Here is a 27,547-nt window from a genome sequence, read left to right as displayed (position 1 = left end):
CTTCCTCACTCTCATTATTTTCCCTCTTTTGTTTGCTTGTTTTTCTCCTCTTTCTTTTCTAATTTTTCACTATTTCTTTCTTATGTTCTTTCTTTCTCACTTCCTCCCTTTCAGATTTTTCCCATCTTTCTTTCTTTCTTTCTCTCTTTTTCCTCCTTTCCACACAATTTATTTCTACTCTCTTTTCTTATCTTTTTCCTTCTTTTCCTCTTTTTCCCTTTTTATTCTTTTTCTTTCTTTCTTTCATTTGTTCCCCTCTTTCTTTTTTTTCCCTTTCTTATTTTCTTTCTTTCTTACTTTTTCCTTCCTTTCCTTCCTCACTCTTTCAGATTTCTCCCATCTTTTCTCTCTTTTTCCTCCTTTCCTCACTATTTTTTTTTCTACTCTCTTTTCTTATCTTTTTCTCTAATTTTTCCTCATTATATTTCTCTCTTCTTTTCCTCTTTTAACCCCTCTTATTCCCCCCCTTTTTTTCTTCCTTTGTTTCTCTGCTTCCAAACATGCTCCTGTAAACACACTTTATTCAAATGCAACTCAATTAGCCGGCCTTTTCTTCTTCTTCTATTCTTTCTCTCTTTCTTTCTCCTTTTTCTCTTTTCCCTTTCTACTCTTGCGTTTTTATTTTTTTCGCTTCCTCTCTCCATCCAAACCCTCCTGTAAACACGCTTCACTCGATCACAGCTCGTTTATCCGGCTCCTTCTCTTCGCGTTGACACGACGTGCGGAATAAAACAAATGAAGGAGCGTTGGTTCAGTGGGGACCCTCATTAGCAGCGTCCTTTATCACTTAAAAGACCATCAGCATCGTCTCGTTCAGACGGCCGCCATTAAATATTCCGCTTTAAGCCGCACCCGAGAGGTGCATTTTAAATAAAATAAAATCAGACTATATTACAGCCAACATTAAAATAAGGTTCGAATCAGGAGGAAATAAAAAGTGCTCCATTAACAGGAAGTTTGAAAGTCCAGGCACAGGCTACTGAGGGACTCATTATGGAGGAAAAAAAACAGGGGAGTGGAGATGAATGTATGGAACATACGGTGCGTAAATAATCAGAGGAAATGTACAATGTATTGCTAAGAAAGTTTTGGGATATTTCAGAAGGAATCTGTGCGACTCGATCCGGCTGAGTGCTCAGTGAAAACCCAGTACTGTGCAGTTCGGAACGCTGAAATGTTTTCTAATTGGGGTTTGGGAATGTGCTGTCTAAGCCGTTAGCCTGGTGTGCGTGCGTCACGCTCTTCGATGCTCAGTCACTCCGAAATGGCAGAGTTTTGGCTGCGAGTTCGAGGGTGGTGCCGGAGGAGTGTTCAGGGGCAGTGCCAATGTGGTGCGGCGATGCGTCAGTGCCCACGTCTCTTACACGTGCTGATTAGTGCCTGGAGAACTCACTGGGAGGTTGGGAGGTTGAGTGGGCGGGGTGGAGGGGCGTCAGGGGGTGGTAATGAATGAAAAACACAATTATGTCTGGATTTGCTGAAGACATGACGTTTTTCTTTCCGACTTATTATTAGAGTTACAATAATATAATTACCGTAAAACTATTACACTATTAAACTACAAAAAAAGGAAACAAAAACACGTGGACACGTTAAAACGTAAGTTAAAACGTAAGTTATGGTAGTAATGTAAAGTAAGAGTTTAGAGCTGCATGTGGAAAAGAACCGAAATCTGCAGCTTGTGGTGTTTTTGGGTTTTACTTCTGTTTCAGTTAAAAAATTTATATTTGTTTGTGTGACGCTTTATAGCATGAACTTTGAATCGAGTCCTGGCTGCATCTATAACAGTCTTAGTACTTGGGTTGACATTTTGGGGACTGGAAGGAACATGGGACAAAAGGCATGCATGACATTATTAATTATTATTATTTTTCATCATCATATATTAAATAAGACATTTTTTATTATCAGTATTCATTTTCACCATCAATAGGTTTTGCATGATGTAATCATTATGAGTTTTAAATGACCTATATAATTAAGATTATAATTATAACTAGTAGTCTATCATTATTGGGTCTTTGATTGACTCCTATTTTCACTGCCACTTTTATTGGCATAATTATTAATAATATATATACATTTCCCATCATGACAATCCTTGGTTTTTGAATGACGCACATTTTTTCCATCATCAATAGACCTTAAATGGCATCATAATAATCATAAAGTCTTAATTTAAATTTTATACAATTATTTCTATTTTTTTATTGTTATTATTAGGTCTCAAATGAGGCACTTCATTACCACCACTCTTATTATTATTATTATTATTTTAAATCACCACCACCACAGGTCTACACAAACCTCACCATCACCCACAAACATATTATTATTAGTAGTAATATTATTATATAATCATTATCAACATTATGACATCATATCATTTTTACCACCACAACATATTTGAATTATTTATACCCTTATACTATAAATCAGCCTCGTTCCTAAGCAGCTTGAAACGCAATCACTTGCATCAAGCTGTGAAAGAAGACAGAGTGTGAAGGTTAAGTCTGACACCATGACGCCGTATCCTTTCCAGACGCTCGAATCGTTTCAGAGCTAGACACCTGCACGCACAAATCTCCGTCCTGATTGGTCCCCAGGCGGCGCCCGCAATTAGACAGGGCGTAATCCTGAGCGCCGAACCAGGCCACAAACAGATTAACTATCTGTAAGCAAGCGGTGGTAAAAAGAGGGAGGGGGAAATAAAAAAGTGTTTCAAAACAGTAAACACAGATTATCCGACCCCCCCCCCCTTGTTTCCCGTAAACCGGTTGCTCTGGCCGTGTGTAAACCCTAATTTGACTCGGCTCGCCTTCAAGCGCGCGTGTTGCAGGTCCGTAATCCATCTGCGTGTTTTGCTCAGATTACAACGCGGCCTGCTTTCGTGACCGGGACGAGAGTTAGGTGAGACGTGGAGACCCAAAGCATACAAACATGGCCAAACCCTCTCACCAGCGTCGACCTTCTTCTGCACCGGTGGTCTTTCTGGTTTGTTTTTTTTCTTCGCCGTTAACCTGATTTATGAGCGTTTTTTTGTGTTTTTTTCTCTCAGGAAACGTACTGTCCCCGCCAAGAGATGAGAGCGGAGTCATGGGAAAAAAATGCAGCTCGAAAACCCCTTTTTCTCTCCCTACTCCGCAGATGAGGCCAGGATATGCGCCAAGAGAAGCCCTAAAATATGGGGAGTGGAAGACTTGTAAGCTCGGGTAGAAAGCCACACAGCGGGTCCTGCGGGCAGAGAAATATTTTCTCATCCCTGTGTGTGTTTATTTTTTGTTTTGTTTTCCGATCACGCAGCGCGTTTCCGGGCCGTCGTCGGGAGGACGGACGTGGCGTCGCAGTGGGATTCGACCCTTACGCTGTTATTAAGCGCTGGAGAGCTCAGGTTACAGTACAGTATCTCACCCATACTGGTCATTAGAGTTTTTTTTTATGGGAAATAAAACCGGCGTGCAAATAAAAGATCAGAGCAGAACGGATTTAAGATTATACGCCTAGAATGGACTCAATGGACCGTCATTGTTGCACAGAAATGATTTCTTCATGTTGCAGTGAAAAACATGTGGGTTGTTGGTGTTCCATGCCTCCGCCTCGCTGTCCAACATAACGCCGATCCAACCAGCTGAACGATTTCTGTTTGGAAACATCGCGGAGATGCCAAACTGCTAGATTTCAGAGGCCTTTTGTTCGAAGCTAGAATGAGAGCCGTTTGGCATTTGCACTTTTGTACCACATGTCCCCTCGGAGGTTACGCAGGGTCCGGTGTGAAATCCGGAATCGCATTATATACAAAAACCTTGTTATAATTGGAAACGTAACTAATTTTTTTTTTTTTTTTCCTGGCAAACTGTGAACTGAAGCGAATGTTCAGCTGGACATCAAGAATATCAAAACACGTACCAACGATGGGGCCAGACAATGTGCAGGGGCCCTTCATTTCCCAGATCTGGACGATGCTCTGGCTCTTCTGCATCGCACTCGAGTCTTTGCTCCTCCCCGCTTTGAGGTTCTCCGGAGCTAAATGCGTTCAAAACCAAGAAGAAAAACCGATAAGCAAAGGTTTGTGGACACCTGGCTATAAAACTTTGCGCTTTCTACACATCCCATTCCATATGTAGTCCCCGTTTCTTGTTAAAATGACCTCCACTCCTCTGGAAAGATGGTCCACTAGATTCTATGGAGATTTGTTCTATTTTAGCTTGTAAAGTCAGGAACTGATGGAGGTGAGGTGAGGAAGCCTGGGGTGCAGTCAAGCATTCACATTCATCCCAATAGAGTTTGGAGATCTTCCACTCCAACCCATGAAAAGCATATCTTCAAGAGTGCAAGTGAAGGTAAAATTTCATGCTCCAGCATCCAAAGATGCCCTACACAAATGTGTGCATTCAATTTTTGGGGAACAACATATGTTTCAAACTCCTCATCAAACTCCACAATTACAATTACACTGCTTTACAAGTACAGGACAGAAAGAGCTGTATGATGTTATTACCAAAGTCAAATAAACAACATGTCTGTTAGATGCCATTCCAACTAAACTACTGAAGAAGTGCTACATACAGCTGGTGAGCCTCTTCTCAATATTATTAACTCCTCACGATCTTTAGGTCACATCCCTAAACCCATCAAGTTGGCAGTTATTAAGCCCCTCATTAAGAAACCTCATTTGGATCCAAATCAATTATCAAATTACAGACCCATTTTAAATCTCCCATTTATGGATACAATTTATTTACATTTATGGATACAAATCTCCCATACAATTTTAGGATTGTGTCTGCCCAGTTCTGTTCCTTTCAGAGTTTCAGTCAGGTTTCAGGCCCCATCATAGCACAGAAACTGCTCTAGTTAAAATCTGCTCTAGTCTTAAAGACTTTCTCTTGGATTGCTTACAGAATTACATCGGTTTCAGGGACAGGCATTGAGCTGGTTTAAATCCCACCGGTCTGATCGTTACCATTTTGTAGATTTAAATAGAGAACTATCCAGGCTAATGCAAGTAAATTATGGGGTGCCACAAGGTTCAGTTCTAGGACCCCTGCTTTTCACAATATACATGCTTCCCTAGGGAAATATTAGGGAACATGGGATCAACTTAAACTGCTATGCTGATGATACCCAGATATATATTTCATCAAAACCAGACGATACAGCTTAATTGACCAGGATAAATGAGTGTGTTAAAAAAATTATTAAAAGATTGGATGATGCATAACATTTTCTTATTTAATTCTGGTGACAGATTTTGCTTATCGGCCCAAAAACCAGTACACAGAAGCTGCAGCATTTCGACCTGCATTTAGAATAAACTTGAATTGTGGGGAAAGTCAGGTGTCCCACATCTTTTGGTCACATAAGGTATAAAAGGTACAGTGTTTTTCTTCAATATATACACGTGCATTCATGAGATATGTCATTTACCTGGCTGCTGCTATTTCAGGACTTGTTTTGGAGCTGAAGTTACACGGAGACTGGGTTTGTCTCAGCCGGCGCTTGTGTTCGGGCAGAAATCTGGGAAAGAAAGTGGGAGGGGAAAAAAAGAAGAAAAAAACCGGTATAAATAGTTGCAGAAAACAAGAGAAACTTTTCCTAACATGCAGGACATTTCACAACTTCCTTGTGCATCCTTTTTATTCAGTAACAAAGGTACTTTTACAAATAAAGACACTTTTCTCAGAAATCTGTTCCCAAAACAAAAAAAAAAAAAAAAGGTAGTAGTTCGGGTGCAAGTACAAGTTGGTTGTGTCTGTGTATTTATCATTGTGTGCCAAGAGACGTCTCTAAAACGCAGTACAGACCTTTTCCGGCTTTCCCTCAGTCCGCCTATACGCTGCTCGGTTGCATCGGGAGGCCTAATTGCAGGTTGTGCAATGGACTACAGCCAATTAGCTACCCCAGAAGCAAAAAGATCCCCCCTCCCGTCGCGTCCCGTCGCTGTTATTTTTTGCAGAGAAGCAGAACTGAGGGAGCAGCCATGCGACCGAGCCTTGGGTGGCTTGAAGGGCGCACAATGAAAGACATCGAGAGTTGTGTCCTCATAGCGCAAAACAAATCGTAATAAATAACGATTACGCCTAGTCTTTTTTTTTTTTTTTTTTCTGTGCTGGCTCGCACGCTTGGATTCGTACAGATGAGCGCAAGATTTTCTTCTGGCGCAAGTTTTTCTTTACTTCCAGAGCCTTTAATTCCTCTCTTGCCCACTAGCTGCAAATGAATACCACAGGAACCTTGGAGCATGGCAAGCAAAACACAGTCCTAAGTTTCTCAAATAATCTCTACTAGACAGTGCCATGCCTTCAGCAGTCATTTCCCCGAGGAAGAAAGTTCATTATTTTGGCCTGACTGAAATGGATCCTCTAAGTAGTGCCTTCGCAGCGCCAAAAACTTTGCGGCGGAGGGCGACGGCGCGAGATGACTAACTACTAACCGATTTAGCACAGCGGCCCGCAATATGTTTGCAATACACGGAGGAACGTTCCAGTCGCTGGAGATCTCATCTACTTCAAAACGGAATGAGCTATAAAGTTAGGAGTGTAAAAAATAAATAAAAAAATCCTTCTCTTTGAGGAACATGCGAGGACTGACTTGTGGAGTGGAAGCCCTTTTTCGCTTTTGCGGGTCCCTGGTTAGCTCATCGGCTCGGCTGGATCTGTAAAAACTGCTCTTTTTCTAAGTGATAATCTGGTGTCCCGGAGAACTCGTGCATCACCTAACGTTCCAACGTTCAGACATCGACATCAAGCATAGAAAAACGTGTTTATGCTAGGGGTAGGCTAATATGGACGTAACGTACGACTGAATAGACATATTTAGTCTTATAAAAGACCTCCACTCTTCTGGGAAGATGTTCCACTAGATTTTGTGGAGAAGTCCTCATTCAGAAACAAGGTCAGGTACTGATGCAGGCAAAGTGACGAGGCCTGGGGTGGATCCCTATAGCAGGAGATCTTCCACTCATGACCCCATAACATACAGAGGCATTGTCATGCTGAAACAGGTTTGTGTGCCTTCAACTTTGTGGAGTTTAAGGAAGAACATCATATGGCTGGAAATTGCAGGTGTCCCCATACAGTGTAGTATTCAGGATGGAGAACTGCTTGTGAATCATGATAAAGGAAGAAAGAGATGACATAACAATAAAAATGAATCGTAAGAGGACGTAATCGGCTTCACCTTCCACATCGGAGAATTCAAAACGTCGACACTAATCGTTCCGGATTCATCTGATGTCCTGCTTTAGCCAATGTTTCCGACGGACGATTTTGCAAACGAATAAAGACAGAACCGGCCTGGGTAACAGTACACCATATAGATGAAAAGAACTCAGAGAGGGGCGTGAGCGATGGAGGTGCTTCACGAGCTCGGAGGAAAATTTCATTTCGAGAGCCATTTTGAAAATTACATGAAGCGGGTTTTGACTAGGCAATAAAAACAGGGCCGTGTCCATCGGAGGGAGGGGGTACTTAAAGAGAATGCCACCAATTAGCTTATTTATAAATCAACGGCAATTTCGGTGATGACTTTACCTCGCGTCTGATTAAATGTGAAAGGATGGCAGGGCAAAAAAAGAGAGAGAAAGAGAGAGAGTGTGTGTGGGGAGGGGAAATCAAAGTAAAAAATCATTTGATCTAATTTCCTTTATTGGCAATAATCACGAGCGGTTCCTCTTTCCCAGGCTAATGAAAAATGCCATTGATCTTGAGGTTGGCCGATGCAATAGCTCAGAAACTGAAAGAGCTGGAAGGGAGTCAGGCTCCGTCCGGGCTCTACGTTTTTGGGCAGCGCTGCAAAAAAAAAAAAAAAAAAAAAAAAAAAAAGAACGACATTGCTTAGGATGACTTAACGCTCCCTGTGCATTAAACAAAAGAGAATGATCGTGCGGAGGTTGAACACGGGCAAGGGCAGACTGCGACGGCATCGTTAATCTCATCATAACAGGCGGCCGGCACGGTGGCCTGACAGAGGTGGAACGTTACGGGCGCGGGAGACCTGAAGAGAGCTTCGGATATGTGGTCCCGAGAAGGTCGTTATTGCACATTAATATCCACATTCATCACTTTGAACTGACCTCATGGGGCCAGGCAGGACTCCCACCCAGAAATCTGGCTCGTAGCCTTCAGTGCTGCTTGTTAGAAGGAAAGAGAGAGAGAGAGAGAGAGAGAGAGAGAGAGAGAACGGCACTACAAAAGTATTGATCAAGATCGACACGGGTCAGAATGAAAGGTCGGTTCGGAACCGCGATTTCCAAATATATTACACCAGAAAATTTCCACACTTCCAAAATTCCCAAAACACGTACTTTTTCCACACACAAAAAAGTTGGAGGCAAACAATTGTACAGGACGTCTCAAGATGCCTCCTCACATCACCTACATCAGTATCTGACTTTCACCAGTGCAAGTGCACTCCAAAATCTAGTGAATCACCTTCCCAGAAGAGTGGAAATTGTACAGCCAATGGAGACAATGGAATGTTCGGAATGTACCAAACGCATGAACGAGGTGACCGACTCGTCTGACTCTCTGGTATGTTTAATTTTCAGCAGCTGAATAAAAGGTCATTACTAATTATTTATCTGGCGGTTAATATTATCGGAAGGTGAAATATTGCTCCTCGCTGGACGATTGGCAGCCTGATAGGATTAAAGTGGTGTTTCTGAGGAAGTCCAAACATCCAAGGGAATAAAAATGCCTGATGCATTAACGCATTGTTGCACCCAAGACTTTTATAGTGGTAGTAAAAATGAGTCAAATCTGAGCTTCAGAAGAAGAAAAAAAGCAAAACAACAAAACCCACATGATTGTTAAAGCAGCACCGTGAGTGTTACCATGTACAAAGAGGGCAAGTGAGAAAAACTGGTGTTGAGACCAACAGCAGTCAGAAAAGTACAATGCCGTAAATATATGCAACATTAGAATGGGAAGAATAAGTTCTGGAAGCTCCAGAGATTCCAGTGGCAATCCAGTGAATAAATGTAGACTCTATGGACAAACCTTTTCTACCCGCATGTGGTCCTTCACAACTGCTATCACAAAGCTGGAGGCACACAACTCTATAGGATGCAGAATTGCATCATCTTTGGATGCAGGAGCATGACATTTTCCCTTCATTTCAACCTGTTCCAGCATGAAGATATGCTTCACAAGGGTAGGAGAGGGAGATCTTCTTATCGAACACCTTCGGAATGAATGTAAATGCTGACTGCACCTCAGGCCTCCTCGGCTCACCTACTTTCTTTACTGAAACCCTTGTGGCTGAATGAGAACAAAATCTCCAGAAAATCTTATGGAACAATTTCCCAGAAGAGTGGAGGTTTTTCTAACAGGGAAATTGGGACTAAAATGTGGAATGGGATGTTCAAAGAGAACATGTGTTACGCTCATATGCCCACCAATTCTTGTATAATTGTATATGTAATGGGAACAATGATACAGTACTGTGCATGTGGTGATCATGGAATAGGGAGAAAACCCCTGACGTGGAAAATGAATGAAAAATCTTAGTAACAAAATGATCTTCTGCACTATTGACAGATTTTGCATGCTCCTCTGGGGGTTTCCAGCGTGCTGGAGAAGGCGAAACATAAACAAGCTCAGCAGCATTTTTAGAAAAAGAAAAAAGAAAAAAAAAAAAAGACTTTCGACAAGTTCTACACATTGATATATTTGTCAATTTCTTTAGGGGTGGTGAGGGGGGAGGGGGTGTGATATCCAAATTACGAGCTCAGATCAAGAGTTTCGGTTCCTACGTACGGGGAAACCCAGAGAAATGTCTTTCAGCGACGTTAAACATTTCACATTACTGAATAAAACAACTTGTCAGAAAATCGGCATAAACAATCAAACTTTTTCGATTTTTTTTTTTCTTCATGATCACATTTTTTTCGTTTTTTTTTCTCCCCCCCAAACCCGTGGCAGGAATCGGACAGAAAAAGTTTTTTCCATCCTCGTTCCTATTCATCACGGTTTGCTCGGAGCACTTCAAAGCACCATATGGACTCGATTGTGGCTCCATCCTGGCATATGCGATCCGCAGATCCGCAGATCAGAAGCGCGCTCTACCTTTGGGTTCATACCGGAGGATTATTTTCACAGGGGACATACCGAGGAGTCATCGTGACTCTGAGATTTTATTTTTTATGACCGATCCTACAAGAAGGACGAGGTACAATCTAACTTAAACGAAACGAATGAGAAAAGGTGTCTGCCAGATGTTCCCCCGACAAGATTAAACGCTTGACGGTTTGATTAAGAAAGTCCCGGACTCTTCATTTCCTCGCTCTGACCGCATTACGGCTTCAGAGGAATTGAAAAAAAAAAAAAAGGCTGTTGCGAGGATGAGTGATGTGGCTTACGAGGATTTGGAGTTCCAAGATGATAAGTATTCCTGACCTCCATCAGGCCACTCTCTGGTCAGCGTGTTGGAATCCGTCACGGTCCGTGGTGCTCTGTAGACAAACCTGGTCAAAGCTGGACCTGATTTTAATGGTGCGTCAAAATCCAAGTCATCTTGTTAAACACAGAGATTAATCTGGATTTTGCTAGAGGTCTGATATTTGTGTTCAGATGCACGTCGTTACAACCTCCCGAACGTGCCGCTTGACGTCCGTTCAATCTTCGGCCCACCTTAAACCAGGAGAACTTTTTTCATTAGTGAAATGACACGGTCCAGAACAAGCCCCGTTGCTCCACACGTCCAAGTGGCTTTGATCTAACTTTGTGAAACTTTGATATGGAGCAGTTTCCTTTTGAACCTCGTTGAAGGAATCTCTGCAGCAGGATATCCTGCCATCTGCTTCGGCAACACAATCGTTCCACGAGTCAGGCATTGGAGGCAGGCCACTCCTCGGAGAGTCACATCAATGGCTTTGGAGGCGCTTTTTTAAAAACCAGCCAAAGAACCCTCTCTTTTCCTCCTTTATGACTTTTTTTTTTTATAGTAGCTTCAGTTATCTGCATCGAGTTAAATGGGATAATGAAAACCTTTCCTTGCAGACAATGGAATCCTGCTAAGAGATCATCAAGATACTGTTTCCTCCTGATGAGCCCTAATTTGCGGTGGGGTTTCAGCCGCATGGGAAATGGTGTCGCCGTTAAATCGTGGTCTTCAGGATCCATGGCGGTACGATGGCGGTATTATTCCTCAAAAGACAAATGGGACGGTCATTCCAGGAAACATTTAATGCCGCTTGAGTGGAAACGGCATTTGAAGGAGCAAATATAATGGGGAATATTTTCCGAAGAAACACTCGGAAATGGAATAGTAACAATGTCCAGTGGGATCGATTAGACCACTCGTATTCTATCACAGAATCCTGGATTTCTTGCGATTTAGAAGAAAAACGACCACTGGACTGAAATGACTGAAATACAAGCTCATATGCTTTCTAATGAATATTCAGAATCCCTCTATTCTGATTAGAAACATCTATCAAGCTTCTCCACTCCTCACTATTGAGTTTGTAGACCCCTGAACAATGTGTGCTTTTCGAACATCCACATTTGGATTATGCTGTTAAAATGACCTCCATTCTTCTGGCAAGATGCTCCTCTAGATTTTATGGATATTTGTGCTCATTCAGACACAAAGTCAGATATTGATGTAGGATAAGTAGGCCTGGGGTGCAGTCAGCGTTCATCCTAAAGCTGTTCAATGGGTTGGAGTTCAGAGCTCTGTAGCAGATCTTCCACTCCAACCCCATGTCATGCAGATCTTCACAGAGCTGGTGTTTTGTGCACAAAAAAAAAATGCAGGAACAGGTTTGGGTGGAAAATTTAATTCTAATACATCCACAGGCACCTTTTCCTACCTATTGATCATCATGATGGAACAGGTTTGGATCTCATGGTTCCTGGATAATGTATTGCTAATGTATCCAAAGACGTATATAATTGTGTGCCTGCAAAAATCCCAATAGACTTTTGTACTTCAGACGATTGTTTATCGATGATTTAAAAAAAAAAAACACTTCAAATCGAATCTTAAACAAAAGCACCTGCGAACAAAAGACGCATTTCAATTCAAGGCGTGTTTGTCCTTTTGTCCGTTGGCGTATTTTTATTTATATATACGCTTTTCGGAAAATCCTTAAACCGCGTTGGTCGGGAATCCTCGAGGGAATGTTGACGGATGACCGGTCACGCGTATAATCACTTCCTTACACTCTGTGATTTTCCTGTGGATGGGGCAAATTAGCATCTGAAAATGAGCTGAGAAACACTGTAGGCGAGATCCTTGCGTCATCGCTGTCAGTTCACTTACAGTGCCTCGTAGCTGTGACACACACACACACACACACACACACACACACACTCAGCTAGAGCTTCACTGGAAAAGTTTGGGCTTGAGCGTACACACTTTATAAACGAACCTCGCGGATTTCGTAAGAGATTTCGTGCGAGAATCGGGTCCAAACTTAACATGGATGCTGATAAGAAAGACACATTTATTGGACATAATTGTGATGTGAACTGATAATTGACACCTAAAAAAGGTATTACAGCCTCAATAAATGTGCAATAAATGTGCACATGCATCCTGTATCTCTATTTAAAAAAAAATCAAAAATCTCCAAAAGTATTGGGACACCTGACACACTTCGATGGTTCAGCCTAGTATCTGGTTTTTGCACGATTCTTATTCTCAGAACTCTTAATACCATGGCACTCAGTACTATCGCATCTTACTTGCGTATCCTTGCGTATTTTTGCACACCTACACCTGTAAGACATACGTTCTACTTGCACACCTCTGTCTTCCATATCTTTATAAAAAAAATTAAAATACCTCATGCAATATTCATATTAAAGGTAAATATTCAAAAGATTCATTTAATATATACGCATACACTCCTGCACACACAAATAATTGTAACTTTATGCCTCATTATCACATTTTTTTTCCTTTTTTCTCTTTACTGTTTAATAGCGTTTAATGATATTGATGTAATTCTCTCTTCACTTGAACTGCGAGACCCAAAGCTGTTCTTATGTTAACTTAAACACTATTGTGGCCGCATGAAATGTCTATATATCAAATCTCTATCAAATCTAGTGTCCACTGGAAGATCTTTCTAGAAGAGTGGGGACTATATAATGTAGGGCAGAGCGAACATTCCACACTGGAGGCTGGAAGAACGAGTGATTTGTCATCCGAGAAAATCCTGCTGCTTGTCAGGATGCTAAAAAACACTGTATATATTTATTAATGAACTGGTGAAATTCACATAGAACACGAAAGAGGATGTGAGCCACGGCAGTGTGTGTGTGTGTGTGTGTGTGTGTGTGTGTGTGTGTGTGTGTGTGTGTGTGTGTGTGTGAAGCACATGATATTAAAGCAGTCTAATCACCTTCTTATACAACCTTGTCCACTTGCTATTAACCACAACATCAGCAGATGCTGATGAGAAAAAAGGGGATCGTTTTTAATCAGTGCAGCAGTGATCCCTAGAAAGATGGAGAGAAAGAGGAAGAAAGGATAGACAGGGATGAAAGAACAAACCTTGTGACGTCAGGGAAGCGGATGGGAAAGTAAAGGACCCTGCATTTGGGCCGGATGAGCTGCTCCAGGCCTTTGGGTCGGTGATCAGGCATCGTTTTCATGAAGCTGGAGATGGAGGACAGGAACGATTCCATGTTGAACGCCGAGTTGAACAGGACCAGGTCCGCCACCAGGCTGGAGGTTGAGGAGGAAAGAGTCGTCTGAGAAGGCATGGACTGTAAATGCACTCGGTTTTTGGTCTAATCGGACGGAATAAAATCAACACGATGATACATTACAGTATGATACAATCTTCACAAAATTTCTAATGAATTCCCAGAAATTCTCATCAATTCCTATAAATTTCTAAATTTCCATCTTGGAAAATTTCCTAAATTCCCCAGATGAAGTTCTCATGAAAATGTTCTGGAAATTTCTCGAAAATGTTTTTCCTATTTTTCTTCTTGCTGACTCGTGATTATATTTGAGATTAAAAACAAGTCTCAAGGCAGCGAATGCTTTTAGCAACATACACGTCCTGTAGAATCGAGTCCATCTGACTGTTAGATTTTTCACTGGAAGCTCCACTTCACTCACACACACACACACACACACACACACACACACACATCTGAGGTTGCGGTTTACAGGAAATGCAGCACTTCAAAATAAAAAAGAAAGAAAAATCTATACAAGAACAATGAAGCTAAATTCCGCTGAAGCACATTTCTCTCTAGATGAATTACCATGAAAGGATCTGGTTATATCCGTACTGGAAGTCTCTCTCTTGGTTTTTGCGGACGGGGTAAATCAACTGGTTCTCGTGAAAGTACAGGATCTTCTTCAGAGAGCCCAAGTCCGGCCTCAGGGCCACCAGTTCGGCGAGGTTGAGCACCGAGCTCGTTAATAAAATCCTGGAAAAAGGGGAACGTATTAGAAAGTCAGGGTTGCACATGGATAGAATAAATTGTTCTAAATTCTAAATGCGCTCACGTCCCTGTATTCGACACGTGTCATTTCCGCCTGACGTTCATTTGCTCCCCGGCTCTTTTTCACTTTCTGACAATGTTGAGGAAAAGCAAAGTCACGTGACTTAAAAACGCATCATCGTTTTCCACACTGCGGCGCGAAAACAACGTCCACAAATTTATCCGCTTTGGAAACGTGTTTTGAAAATGCTACGTTTCCGTTGACTGAAAAGCCGCGGCTCGGCGTGGACAAACAAAAAAAACGTATTAGCGTTAAACACGGCTTTAGTCGTTGCCACGGCGTTTCAAAGAGGCGGGAAAAGTACCTTAACGGAAATGGCGGCGGTTAAAGCTCTTACGAACGTGAGCGAACGTGAGCACACGGACGTGAGCGTTTTCAGACGTTTCAATGTGGACGACCAATATTTGGGAAACGATTGAAAAATGGCCTCAGAGCATTTTTCCAATTGTATTCGTTTTTTGAATCAATATCTTTTACGTTTAGAAAACTGAATAGGACAATGATATTAAAAAACTAAAATGTGTCAATATTAAGGTTCCTTTTTCCCCTCTGTGCTAATCCTGACCTGGAAATCATTCATCAAATTCCAGACTTTTTCATACTTTTCCAAAATGCGTAAAAACCCTAGAAAGTATTACAAATTATATATATATATATATATATATATATATATATATATATATATATATATATATATATATATATATATATGAAATATGCTGTTAATATCAAAATGTACTCAATTTCATCCTTGATTAGAATATAAACCGCTCTAATAGTCACGTGTGAGAGCATAAAGTCATTAAAGAAAGCACTCGTCTCAAAGTGCTGTTCGGTACATTGGATTAATTGGTGCCAATCAGTGTTTTGGGAGAAGAGAAGAGAAGAGAAGAGAAGTGGAGAGAAGTGGAGAGAAGTGGAGAGAAGTGATGAAAGGTGAAGAGAAGTGGAGAGAAGAGAAGAAGAGAAGAAGAAGAGAAGAAGAAGAGAAGAGCAGTGAAGAAAGGTGAAGAGAAATGGAGAGAAGTGGAGAAAGGTAAAGAGAAGTGAAGAGAAGTGGAGAGAAGTAAAGACAAAATGAAGAGAAGTGAAGGGTGCTACCCGAGACTGTGTCCCTGTCTGCATTAAGAGCTTTGGGATAGCTAGAAAGAGGGAAAAGTGTGATGAGAGAGAAAAAAGGAAAGAAAGAAAGAGAGCGAGCTTTGAAGCTGCGTCATTCATCTCCCTAAATGAACCCAACCCCCTAGTCGCTGTGCTCCAAGCTCGGCTTCTTTGATGTGGCGAGCCTGTGGCCTCGAGACCACGACGCGCTCTGGGTTTAACTCGTCCTTACGCTGATCTACAAACGCTTTCTCTCGCGCAAATCCTAACCCTCGATCGTTATACCGCGAGGCCGCTCTCAAACGCTTTCCTGCAGCCCAACGCACGTCTTTCTGCACTCCAGAATAAAATACGAGGCGAAGACGGAGCGGCGTTTTCGGTTCGTATTCCTGCTGGAAAAGGTCCAGGACACACATTCGACTGTGGTACTAATAAAAACAGGGAAATGCTCTTGCTGACTTTGAACTTGAAACTTCAGTGAAATTTGATGCATCGTTGATGCAATTAGTTTCATATCATATGAGAGTTTTTTGCACCCAAATAGTACCAAGTAAAATAGTACAAAATAAAGTCAAATACGACTCCAGTTAAAAAACGTCCAAGTGAGTAAAAGAACAAATGTTTTTGCCTTCAAATGTACTTAAGTATCCAAAGTACTGATTTATTATAACTATAATGTTCCTGTTATCATTTTTATCACTCTTTACTTAATCAACTCAGTTTAGGGGAAAGACTCGAATGTGACTCAGCACACTGATCTAGTAATAGAATGATATTAATGACTCAAACACTGATTTCTATTATATTCTATTTCTTTTCAACTACTTAAAAATAATCGTGTAAACGAAGGTCACGTGTGTTGTGGTGAGTTCGAGTCCGGAGTATCTTCATCATTTATTCCTCTCTATATGTTCTGCTTGATCCTGAACTGATGCTGAACTGTATGTTGGTGATCAGTAGATGCACCGAGCGTCGATCAGACCACGCGCTCGACCCATACGTTTTTATCCTCGTAAATAAAAAGAAACCAGAAAGCCGCAGAGGTTCACCTGTAAAGAGACCGTAAGCATCTCAAGTTAGCGTCAAGAGGCACAAAATCCATCTCCATCCAATCCAACAGACAAGAATGGCCGAATATTCTAATGGAATTCGCTCAATTTTCCGTAATTAAATCATCATGGGAATTGCACTTGCTCCTTGAATCGGAAAAAAAAAAAAAAGGTTATTGTAAGCGGACACTGTGACGAAACCAAAATTAGGCTGGGCGTTTAACATTCCGCAAACGTTTCACACCGCTCCACCCGTGAGTGTGGACCGCTCCGAAAGAAATTCTGACTCGAGACAAAAACTAAATCCCATGAGAGAGCGAGAGAAACGCGAACATGCTTTCCCTCCCTCGAATTCCGCCGGCGACTCAACTCCCTGGAATCCCAGGCCTCCGGTCCGATGACCGTACGCCTGCGTCCATAGCCGTGTCGGGACACGCTCGATCGGGTCATGCCAGATCTTTAGGGCGTTTACTGTACATCATTAACACGATTACAATCCATTCCATACACACATGATCTGTGAGTGTGGGGGGTGTGGAGGGGTCACGGTGCTCCCCTGCAGTCGCTGCTCACTAACAGCCTGCATTGGTAAACTTCTCGGTAAGGATTAGCGGAAAAACACTTTCCGGGACGTTCCGGTGTGCTTCTTGACACCGGCGCGTGTTTCCTTTCACTCCCACTCAAAACACGATCTTTTATAAAGTACTCAAGTTTGGTTTCTCGGTACACAATTCACTGACGCGACATTCGGCAGCGACAAACCTCACGAGATGATCTGCTATTGGATGTTCTCTCTCGTCACAAGCCCATAAACCGTCGCCCACCATTTGTTTCCGAGCTGCTGACTGAAACCGAGGCAGATGTTTTAGATCCAAAAGGGACCTGTAGGACAGCAGACATGGTGGGTGGCTCTGGTAGAGTGTTTGCTTAGTCATACTCCTAATTGCATAAGAGTAGTTCAAGTGAAAAAGTGCTGTTTCAAGAGGGGAAAAAAATAAATAAATAAATAAAGAGACCTCCTTTGCTCCTGGCTGCAGAAATTTCTCCTACTATGTTTAACACGGGAGCCAACAGTCATCTCGCGATTTATTCACTTTGGCATGTCGCTCGGCCGTGCGCTTTACACAACCAGAATATTGATACGAGACGTAATGTCTAGGGGGTGGAACGGTACACGTATCCGTACCGAATCTTTTCGGTATAGGATTTCAGTTTGGTACAGGACCCCAAACCCTATTACGTGCGTAAAGGCACAATCTGAAAAAAAACACACCTTTGTTTAAGGAGCATCGTGTTTCCCACGGACCATTATTACTGATGCACCACCTGCTAAACTCTGGATCGCTCTGGACCGGTAACACAGACGACGTTGCACAATAAAAAATGGACGAATGGACGAGGAGAAGATTCAGACCCAAGAAAAGTTTGGGATCATTTCAAACTGAAAAATGAAGAAAACCCTGTACAGTGCGGTTACTGTTTTTAAAGTAACAATATTGTTTTTTTAGATACTTTTTAAATGCACTATTTGTATTTACTGTATTTGTATTTATTGATGTAATATGGCTGTTAAATGCACTAAATGGCTACGGTTTTTACAGATATTCTCAAATAAAATTTCAGCAATAAAAGTAATTTTTTTCTAAAAAGGAAACACATTTCTTGTTCACTTTAAAAAACCCCGTCTCATTTTCTCTCTCGTTTTTCTTATTGTTGTTCTTTAATAAAGAAAAAGTACCGATTACTAAAAGAATCGATAGCAGCAGCCCTGCTTTAAACCAGGTTCTTTGTGAATCGTTACACCGCCAATATTTCCTCGAACACACTCGCAATGTCGAGTCTCTCGACAGTAATGATCCTTTTCCCTTCTCCAGTATTAGACAAATTGACACAATGTTCTGGGGTTTTTTCAGAGAAGGAGGAAAAGGTCTCGCCAATGTTCAGATTATAGCTCCTGAAAATGCCTCCACAACCTTTTAGTGTCTCTGCAACAGATGAGAATCTCCAAAAGCTGAATCAGATTCAGTTCTTGGAAACTCGCTTGTCTAAGCCGTTGTCTCGTTTTTCCACGCCGTCTACTACCACAGCTTTTCAGGAAGATCACGGCTCGGAAAAAGGTTCATCTTTATCGTGAACTGTTCGGTGGATAACGTGATAACCGAGGACCCGCTCGTGATCAGCCATTGCAACTGCCCCGAAGGCATTGATCCTTTTAAATCATCCAGATGTTTGAGCAAAATCAAATGTCGAATCGTGGTAAAGTGCTTTCGGTTAGCCATACAGATCAGACACACATTTATAGTCTGTGTGTGTTTGTGTGGTACTGTGAACAATGCAGACACTCCGCCCTGGAAAACATCGTCAATAACTCGTTTGTTCAACTTCACAATTACCCAAAGAGTTAAATGCACGTTTTGGAGACCCGGGACGACGCTCTGAAACGACTGCGGGTCATGTGGTGGTGCTTCTTATTTGACTTAAACCAAAATAGACAGCGGATTTCCCCCTTGACACAACATGATCCTCTGAGTCGTTCCTGAAATTCTTTAGCATGATTCAAAACTCCGGAATGGATCCAACATGGCGTTCACGTAAGGAATTTTGGGCTGTTTTTAAAACGAGCTCCTAAATACGGTTCATGGGAAAACCTGGTTCTGATCGTTTCGTTCAGTCGAATGGGTGGAAATATGATTCTGCCGTCGACAACGCTATGGAGTGTGTGTGTTTCGGCTTTAAGAATTTCTCTTAAAATAAGAAAATCCTCACAATCCTGTATACTGAAAGAGGAATTGAATGAATGATAGAAGGAATGAAGACATTTGTTTATGATCAATATTAATTATTATTTTATATAAATATTAAATGTAAAACACACACACACACTCCAAATGGGGTCTAACAAATATGAACTAATGATTTTATGTAAATTATTTATGCAAATGTAATTCTGTAAATAATGAATAATAATTTAAATAACACTAATGTTTAAATTAATCATTTCAAGTTCTTGACTTCACGTGAACTGATCGCTGCGTTGTCCCTATTCAGGTTCAGGAATCTCTACTTAACCACCATGAGGTGGAAGTCGTGTGTCACACACTCACGCCTGGTTTTTATCTAAAACGAGCCTCATTACGCTATTACAATCCACCAGGTAGTCGGAGACATTCAGGCGTTCTGCTGAGATGATTCTGATCTAAAATCTCGCTCAGGTAGAAAGAGAGCTTTCCATTATAAGCTTTTTTAATCATGCTCGTTTCCGGACACGTTTCCACCGGCTTCTCGAATGACAGGGTGTGAATCACAGCAGCAACACGAAATAACTACCAGAAATATGACCAATACTGAGAACATGACCCTGATGCTGCAGGTGGAGAGCACACGCCCACGCACATGCAGCAAGTCCTGAGAAACGTTTCCCTGCACCTCAGCTAATCTGCTACTGGTCTGAGTGGCAGTGATCAGCCACAGTCATGTCCACAGTGAGGGGTCAACGGTTCAAAGGCTGGTTCGAGGATGTAAACGGACCCCGGATTCGTTGAGATTATGACTTTAAGACCCCCTTTAAGTAATTAATTAATTAAAGAAAATAGAAAAACATTGTTCCAGACAGGAACAAAAATGAACATTGTGCCTATGTTTAAAATTTTTTTATTTTGTTCGCTATTGATAATGTTTTGGGTTTGTTTTACAAGATTTTGTACACAAAATAAATTCCACTCTTTTGTTTGAAATTACTATAAAAAAAAAAATTCTCTTGTATTAATATTGTATTTTTACATAATTCATTCTTTTAATTTATTTTACAAGTATATATATTTTTATCTACATTTATAAATATTGTTTTATTTAAAAAAATTCAATTAAATTAATACTATTAGAAGTGTATACAAATATTTTTTATAGTTTGTTATTTTAATAATGTTAAATGCACATTTTTTTTAAATAATAATATTTATTCTTGTAAATAATTTGAACATGGTATAACCGTGTTGTTAGTATGATAATTGTGTGATTGTGTCCTGTATGCCCTGTTTGGATGACACACACACACACACACACACACACACACACACACACACCTGTATGCCTGGCTGCTCTGGATCGCCTGCATGAAATGCAGAGCAGCTGTTCTGGCCCTCCAGTGCCATTTCTTCGCAGGAAGCGTGTACAGCACACAGTCATCTACGGCCTCAACAAGAAGGTCCATCAGCTGCTTGTGAGAGCCGCCATAGAACGCCTCGACCAGCAGCACACTCATGGATGAAGCCAACAGCACGATGGAATTCGACCTGGAACGACCAATAATACGTCAACCTTAAAACACTTTTATATGTAGGACACCCAACTTCTGTGGCTCCTTCCCACAAACTTAAATTGAGCTAGAAAGCTTAACCTGTTCCAGCATGACGATGCCCATGTGCACACAACCAGCTCCATGCTTTCCATGGGAAGGAGTGGACTGCTGTAGAGCTCCAACCCTATTGAACACCTTTGGGATGAAACTTAAAGGCGCCCCAGGCCTCCTCACCTACATTAGTACCTGACTTTAATAAGGCTCTTGAGCACCAATATCCTCAATTTGGAATGGGATGAACAAGAAAAAAGCTCAGATGTACAAAAACCTGTCCATATTGAAATATGCAGCATCAATACAGCAGATATACCTGAAAAGAAGGGGGCTATTGAAACCCTAGCGAATAATTTTTATTATTTGATATTAATGGAAATACCACGATGAGTAATGAGACGTGACGAATAAGGTGAAGTGACGAGACGAGACGAGACGAGGGAATAATAAGTGGGATGTCATTAAAGGCTGTATATATATCGAATAGAGAAGAAAAAGAAAAATAATTCGCCTACGTGCAGGACTTTCCCGGCGATGGAGAAGCTCACAGTTGCTGTGTGTGAAATGAAGGGTTAAGTCATAAGTGGAAAGCAGAATGAGGTGTACAGTAAAAACATATCAACAGCTGGAAATGAAATGCTGACTTGGTGATATTTATCAGACAAACAGGCCTGTAGACTCTGCATCATGGAAAAGACACATTTCTAAGTGGTTAGATGTCGATTATGCAGTCACTCGATGGTATTATGGGAAAAGCTTTTCGGGATTTGTTTGTGTAAACGCAATAAAATGTATATTATATATATATATATATATATATATATATATATATATATATATATATATATATATATATATATATATATAAACCTTCGTGCATGTATAAATTTAAATATATAATGTGTATATATAAGTGGCTCGAGATTCATCTGTATGAACTCAATGATCACATTATTATATTATATACATTCATATATATATATATATATATAAATAAACTATGATTCAATTTTGCTTAAATAATTTCTAATTTTAATTATTTAAATTTTAAAAACATTTAAATTTAATTCCACTTTGCTTGTTTCAGTCTTATAAAACTCTCTGAAGTCAAATATTTTTTGGTTTCATTTTTTTTGTTGTTTATTTGTTTGTCTTGTTTCGGGCCGTGGAGAAAAAAAACGATCGCGATATACAAAAAAGAAAAAAAAACACCGAAAACTATAAAAAGCCGTTCACAAAACACTTACACTGATTGGACTGCTACAGCAACACCATAAAAAAAAAAAGATGGCTGAAAAGATAAAGGGGGAAAAAGTGGAAAAAAATATATATTGTTTTTAAATGGGGGTTTTCCATATTCGCTGAGAGTGGGCTTTCCCCCCCCCACTTACACCACTGTACTTACCTTTCTCTCTCTCTCTCTCGAGCCCTCCATCTTACACAGGTAGGACCGAGTGAACATTTAGACCTCAAAATGGAGAGAGGAAAGTGAGGAGTTAACGTCAGAGATCGTACCCACACGCGCTGATGCGAGAGGGAAACCCCGCGGCACCAGATCTCAAGCGATCTGAAGCAGCAGCATCATCTCACCGTGGGTGCTGAATCATTTCTGAACTTCTCTGTAACGAATGCCTCAGCACAACCGCTTGAAAAAAAAAAGACTCAAAAAGTTTGAGGGAGTGAGAGAGATGAAAACCTGAGAGTTTAGATGGCACTGATATACAAACAGTCACCGCTATAGATTTTACATGTTCACTATACATCAGCTACTGTATGTGTATATTGAATATGGTACTGTATTTTAGAGTGTCACATGGAAACTTGTCATTTTGCGATTTTCATTGCAAAAATAAAGGCCTCAGAAGCAGTCCACTCAATCTCCATTTCATTCAGTGCTCCAGAACATCATGAATAAACTGTACACACCTGAGCACTGAGCATATGAGCTTTTAGAACATCCCATCCATTTAGTCCAAATGTGCTGTTATAATAACAGCCTCCACTCTTCTGGGAAGTTTAGATCTTGGAGTGTGCAGATTTGTGCAGAGAAATTCGTCTAAAAGAATTGAGCTCAATTGAAGAAGCGTTTCCACTCCAACCCATGTGGAGCATATCTTCATGGAGCTAGAACAGGTTTGGGTCTCGGAGCTCAAGTGAAGGAAAGAAATTTCATTCTCCTACACCAGAAGTCGTCTTACACAGTCGTGTGCCTCTAACTTTGTGCTAACTGGCGAACAAGCACATAGAGTTGGAACAGTCAGGTGTCCGAATACTTTTGCCATACGGTATAACGTGACCTAGGTTCAGCCTATTTGTTGAAATTAAATTGTATGATCTCAATATCTAGTAGAATATCTTCCCAAGAGTCTCAATGTGGAATGCTGAGGTGTCCTCAAACCTGCTGCCCTCCTTTATGTCTCAAAATTCGTGTGCATTAAAGATACTCTCTAATCTAAGATGAGACTTTATCTCGTTCTGAAAACAAGAAAGAATTACGTTTAAGAATAATGGTGTATCTGGTGCTGTTCTGTCCACGTGTGTTCCCACGTCTGCGATTTCATCACGGAGAGAAAGTTAAAACAAACAGCAAACGTGAAATTCTGCGTGGAACGGGACGAATCTGCCACAGAGCGTTTGAAATACTGCAGACATGCTTTAAGAGCAGAAGAACATCACTGGAAGACAATGAGAGAGCAGGAAGACCTGTGCATGATGATCATCGATCCACAAGTCTAATTTTGCACCCACCCTGCTCGCCAGATGTGCGGACTCCGCCCTCTTCCCGAGGGTGAGGATGCAGCTCAAAGCTTGCCGGTTTAAAAGAAATCCAGCACAGGTGTTTGACACGCTGTGCACGTATTGCTGTGCAAGGGGACTATTTTGAAGGTGATCGTGCAGGAACATTGATAAATGAAGTACTTCCTTGCAAACAGAGCGAGTCTCCAAACGTTTTTATATCACCAAGATACGATTTGGACAGTTGCAGCCTTAACGTTGGGAAAAACTCCAAAACACGTCTGGCACAGGGGGGAAAAAAGGGAACAGTGGAACATCACGTGATCTGCACTGATCGCCCCTGATTAAACCTTAAAGCAGGATCGAGTGTGTCGGTGCTCTATAAGCGGTACGGCGAGCGAGGCACTGCCCAGCGACAAGCATTTCAGAATAAAAAAAAAGATGCAATGGAGCATGCCAGCTAGCACTCGACACCTCATTTTAACAGCCTCCAGCCATCCGTAGAAGCCTGTGTGTGTGTGTGTGTGTGTGTGTGTGTGTGTGTGTCTCATCATCACAATGGAGTGTGATAAGGAGGAGGCCTAAAATGATATGGTCTTTCCGGAGGAGTAATCCAGCTTGAACGATAGATCTGATTAAACACACCCCCGCCGTCGAGTGGAGCTGAGGCTCATAACGCAAAATTACACTTGAAGAGAAAGAAGGAACACACACACACACACACACACACACACACACACACACACACACGGGCCTACAGCACCGTGTGTGCTGAATAATGTGTTTTCCAGCAAAATACTAAACACTAATAATACAAACAGCAACACAAAAAGAAATTGTGTTGTATTCTCGATTCCGATTGGTCACATAGTGATGAATTTTACATTAGTGAAATCGCTCCAGTGAAAATTTCAAAAAAACAAATTTGACTTGATTATATAAACACGTAGTCACCGAGTTACGATGGTCTGACATTTTTAGGCCATGACTCTACTTATGATGGAGATCTGTTCTGATGACCCCATCGTAACTTGAAAATATCCCATGTCAGGGGACTACCTGTATATATTATATATACCTGTATCATTTTCTTTCAGCTTCTCCCATTAGGGGGCACCACAGCGGATCAACCGTCCCCAAACCCCTCTGTCCTCTCCATCTGCCTCCTTCACACCAACTACCTGCATGTCTTCCCTCACCACATCCATAAACCTCCTCCTTGGTCTTCCTCTTTTTCTCCTTCCTGGTGTCTCCATCCTCAGCATTCTTCTACTGATATACCCCATGGCCCTCCTCTGCACATGTCCAAACCATCTCAATCTCACCTCCCTCACCTTGTCTCCACAACGTCCTACATGTGCTGTCCCTCTAATAAACTCATTTCTAATCACTCCCAATGAACATCTCAACGTCTTTAGCTCTGCTACCTCCAGCTCCACCTTCTGTATACTACCTGTATATATTATATATATTAGGGGTTTAACAAAAAATTTCGGTGAAAGGCTCCGAGTGCATTTTTTATTATTATTAAACTTACCAGGGGTATAAAAAAAGAAATTTGAGTTATAAAGTTATTGAAGTATAAATGCTGATGTGGATCTAAAAATCAATAAAATAATCAACATTAGGTTGGTTACAATGGCAGCACATCGGGTCGGGTAAACACACTAAAATGTTCTGGATCATGAACCCTTGCTTTTCTTCTCCACACTCTTCTATTGCAATAATTCTAGTACAAATAGATCTTAGTTTCATCAATAAATATTGTTCCAAAACTGGGAGGACTTCAAGTTAGGAGTCTAATCCTAGACTTTGACACCTAAAATTAACAGAGGGTTCTAGACTTGAAGGGATTTCATGCAACAAGGCAACCCAACCTACAATCATCACCAGACCTCCTCAATCTGTCAGGAGGAAACAGGTCACACCAGGCCAACTGCTTAAATCAAGCGTCAGATTATTTTTAAACCTGAGAGAAAAAAAAAGACTGTAATAATAATAATAATAATAATAATAAAGTCTTATATATAAATACTTATAAAATGTAAGTTTTGGCAAAAAGGACCTGAAGAACATCAGTGTGTCAAATGAAAAGCGCTGCTTTATGAAATTCAGAGTCGTGTTTTGAGTGACCTTTGCATCATGATGTAAAACCGAGACCTCGTGACGTCAGAAATTTCAGCTATTACTTCGCCTGTACAAGTGAAACCCGGTACTCACACACTTTTGACCCTGAAGAAAAAAAAAGCCTGCACGGGGAAAACACAGGTTCGCGCATTTACTCAGAACTGTAGCAGAGAATTTGCAAGGGGTGACTTTGTGGATCTTTGCTCCCCGGTCTAGTTTCACCAAAAACTGGTGTTTCTATACACTCTCGTGCTCAATACCAGACTTTGGTGTAAGCAGGATAAAAATAGGTCAAGAAAAACTTTGCTGCGGTGACGTAATGTTGCGTGGCTTTATTGAATGCCGCTAAGACGTCGCGTCTTCAACCGCAAGCCATGATGAGTGACATCTCAATCAGCTAGAACAGTGCCGTAAGCCTCGTTTGTTACAGAGAAAAAAAAGTGTTCCGTTTGTTCCTGAAACCCTCTCATTCAGAGCGACGTTGACATTTTAGAGTTCAACACGCAAACCGAGGGCGATTTTCAAAAACGCTTGATCTCGCGTTATAAAAAGCACAGAGAAGCTCATCCTTTCAGTGGATTAAGCGCTCCAAACGGAGCTGTGGGGATGAAGACGAGTCAGGCTGTAATTACGTGCCGACATGTACAACGTTAATCAACACGCTCGCAAAGGTTATCCGATTTGGATTTTATGAGCAAAAGTTTGTGGACACCTGAGCTTAAGATGTGCTTTTGAACATCCAGGTTCCATTCGGAGTCCTCGTTCGCTCTTATAATAACCTGCACTCTTGTGGGAAAATGGAAATTTGAGGGCGTGGAATATTCCACCAATAACAGGCCTCCCATTCCAAACTCATATCTTCTGGCTTTGTGCACAGGGGTATTGTCATGCTGGAAAGGGTTTGGGTCACATAGTTTAATGCACATGTGGCTGGAAAAGTCTGGTGTCTGAATACTTTTGTCTTTAAAGTGTGTATTTTAAAAGGAGCGTGATAATCCATCCCGGCACGTGTTATCAAACCGAATTCACTCAAACCGGCATTAACGCTGACTGGAGCGTCCGCTCGCCTCGAACGCCTCGATTAGCGGACGTGCATCAGGCCATCAAGCGTCTGCACTGCAGCTTTTGTTGTCAGGCTTTGTTCATTTGCTGTTTAGTGTAAATGTCACAGGAAACAGAGTGAGCTCGTCTGTGACCTTCACAACAGCCTGCTGAAAATATGACACGTCACATCGCCACAGCAGAGGCGGCAATCCACCAAAATTAAACCTGCTCGTCTATAAACATGTCGAATATCTTACACGATCCCCCGTCAGCGAGCTATTAATAGCAAGTGAAGACTAACGGCGACGCTTCAGAAAACCAGAGACATGCCGAACGCCCTTTTTTTCTCTCTATAAACAAAAGCGGTGATATAAAGTACATGTTTCTGAGGGTTTAAATTAATTAAACCCCTGTTTATTTATGGGGTTTTGAGAGACATGTGAGAGTTTCTACGCGACAAACTTGGCGATGTAACGGAGTAAAGATTTACATGGAATAAATTTATAAAGCTTTACACACACTCTGTCCATCCCAGAGCAGTGCAGCAGGATTCAGGTGTGGTGACTGGGCAGGTCGTTCCATGATGGAGATCACTCCAGACGTCTGTTTGCTCTAGAAATCGTCTCATCCCATCCAAAGTGTGGAATGGGATCCACGTTGGTTC

At 41.4% G+C, this 27,547-nt stretch overlaps 1 protein-coding gene across 4 annotated transcripts in view; it reads right to left on the bottom strand.

Annotated features, from left to right (window-relative positions):
• Positions 1-27,547, bottom strand: part of gtdc1 (glycosyltransferase-like domain containing 1) — a 36,399-nt gene that overhangs the window by 6,878 nt on the left and 1,974 nt on the right. For 2 of the 4 annotated variants that reach the window (XM_046845881.1, XM_046845882.1), the window contains exons 2-6: positions 20,708-20,917; positions 14,232-14,399; positions 13,507-13,680; positions 5,428-5,517; positions 3,907-4,023 (exon numbers count right to left, since the gene is read on the bottom strand). In XM_046845881.1, coding sequence (XP_046701837.1) covers positions 3,907-4,023; positions 5,428-5,517; positions 13,507-13,680; positions 14,232-14,399; positions 20,708-20,917 — 759 coding nt within the window. The remainder of the gene's footprint in view (positions 1-3,906; positions 4,024-5,427; positions 5,518-13,506; positions 13,681-14,231; positions 14,400-20,707; positions 20,918-27,547) is intronic. The other 2 variants (XM_046845883.1, XM_046845885.1) reach the window with 2 other exon arrangements.

Source organism: Silurus meridionalis, chromosome 3 (genome assembly GCF_014805685.1).
Source record: "Silurus meridionalis isolate SWU-2019-XX chromosome 3, ASM1480568v1, whole genome shotgun sequence".
Taxonomy (NCBI): domain Eukaryota; kingdom Metazoa; phylum Chordata; class Actinopteri; order Siluriformes; family Siluridae; genus Silurus; species Silurus meridionalis.
Note: the sequence above shows the minus strand (reverse complement) of the source record. Positions and strands in the feature narration are given on the sequence as shown.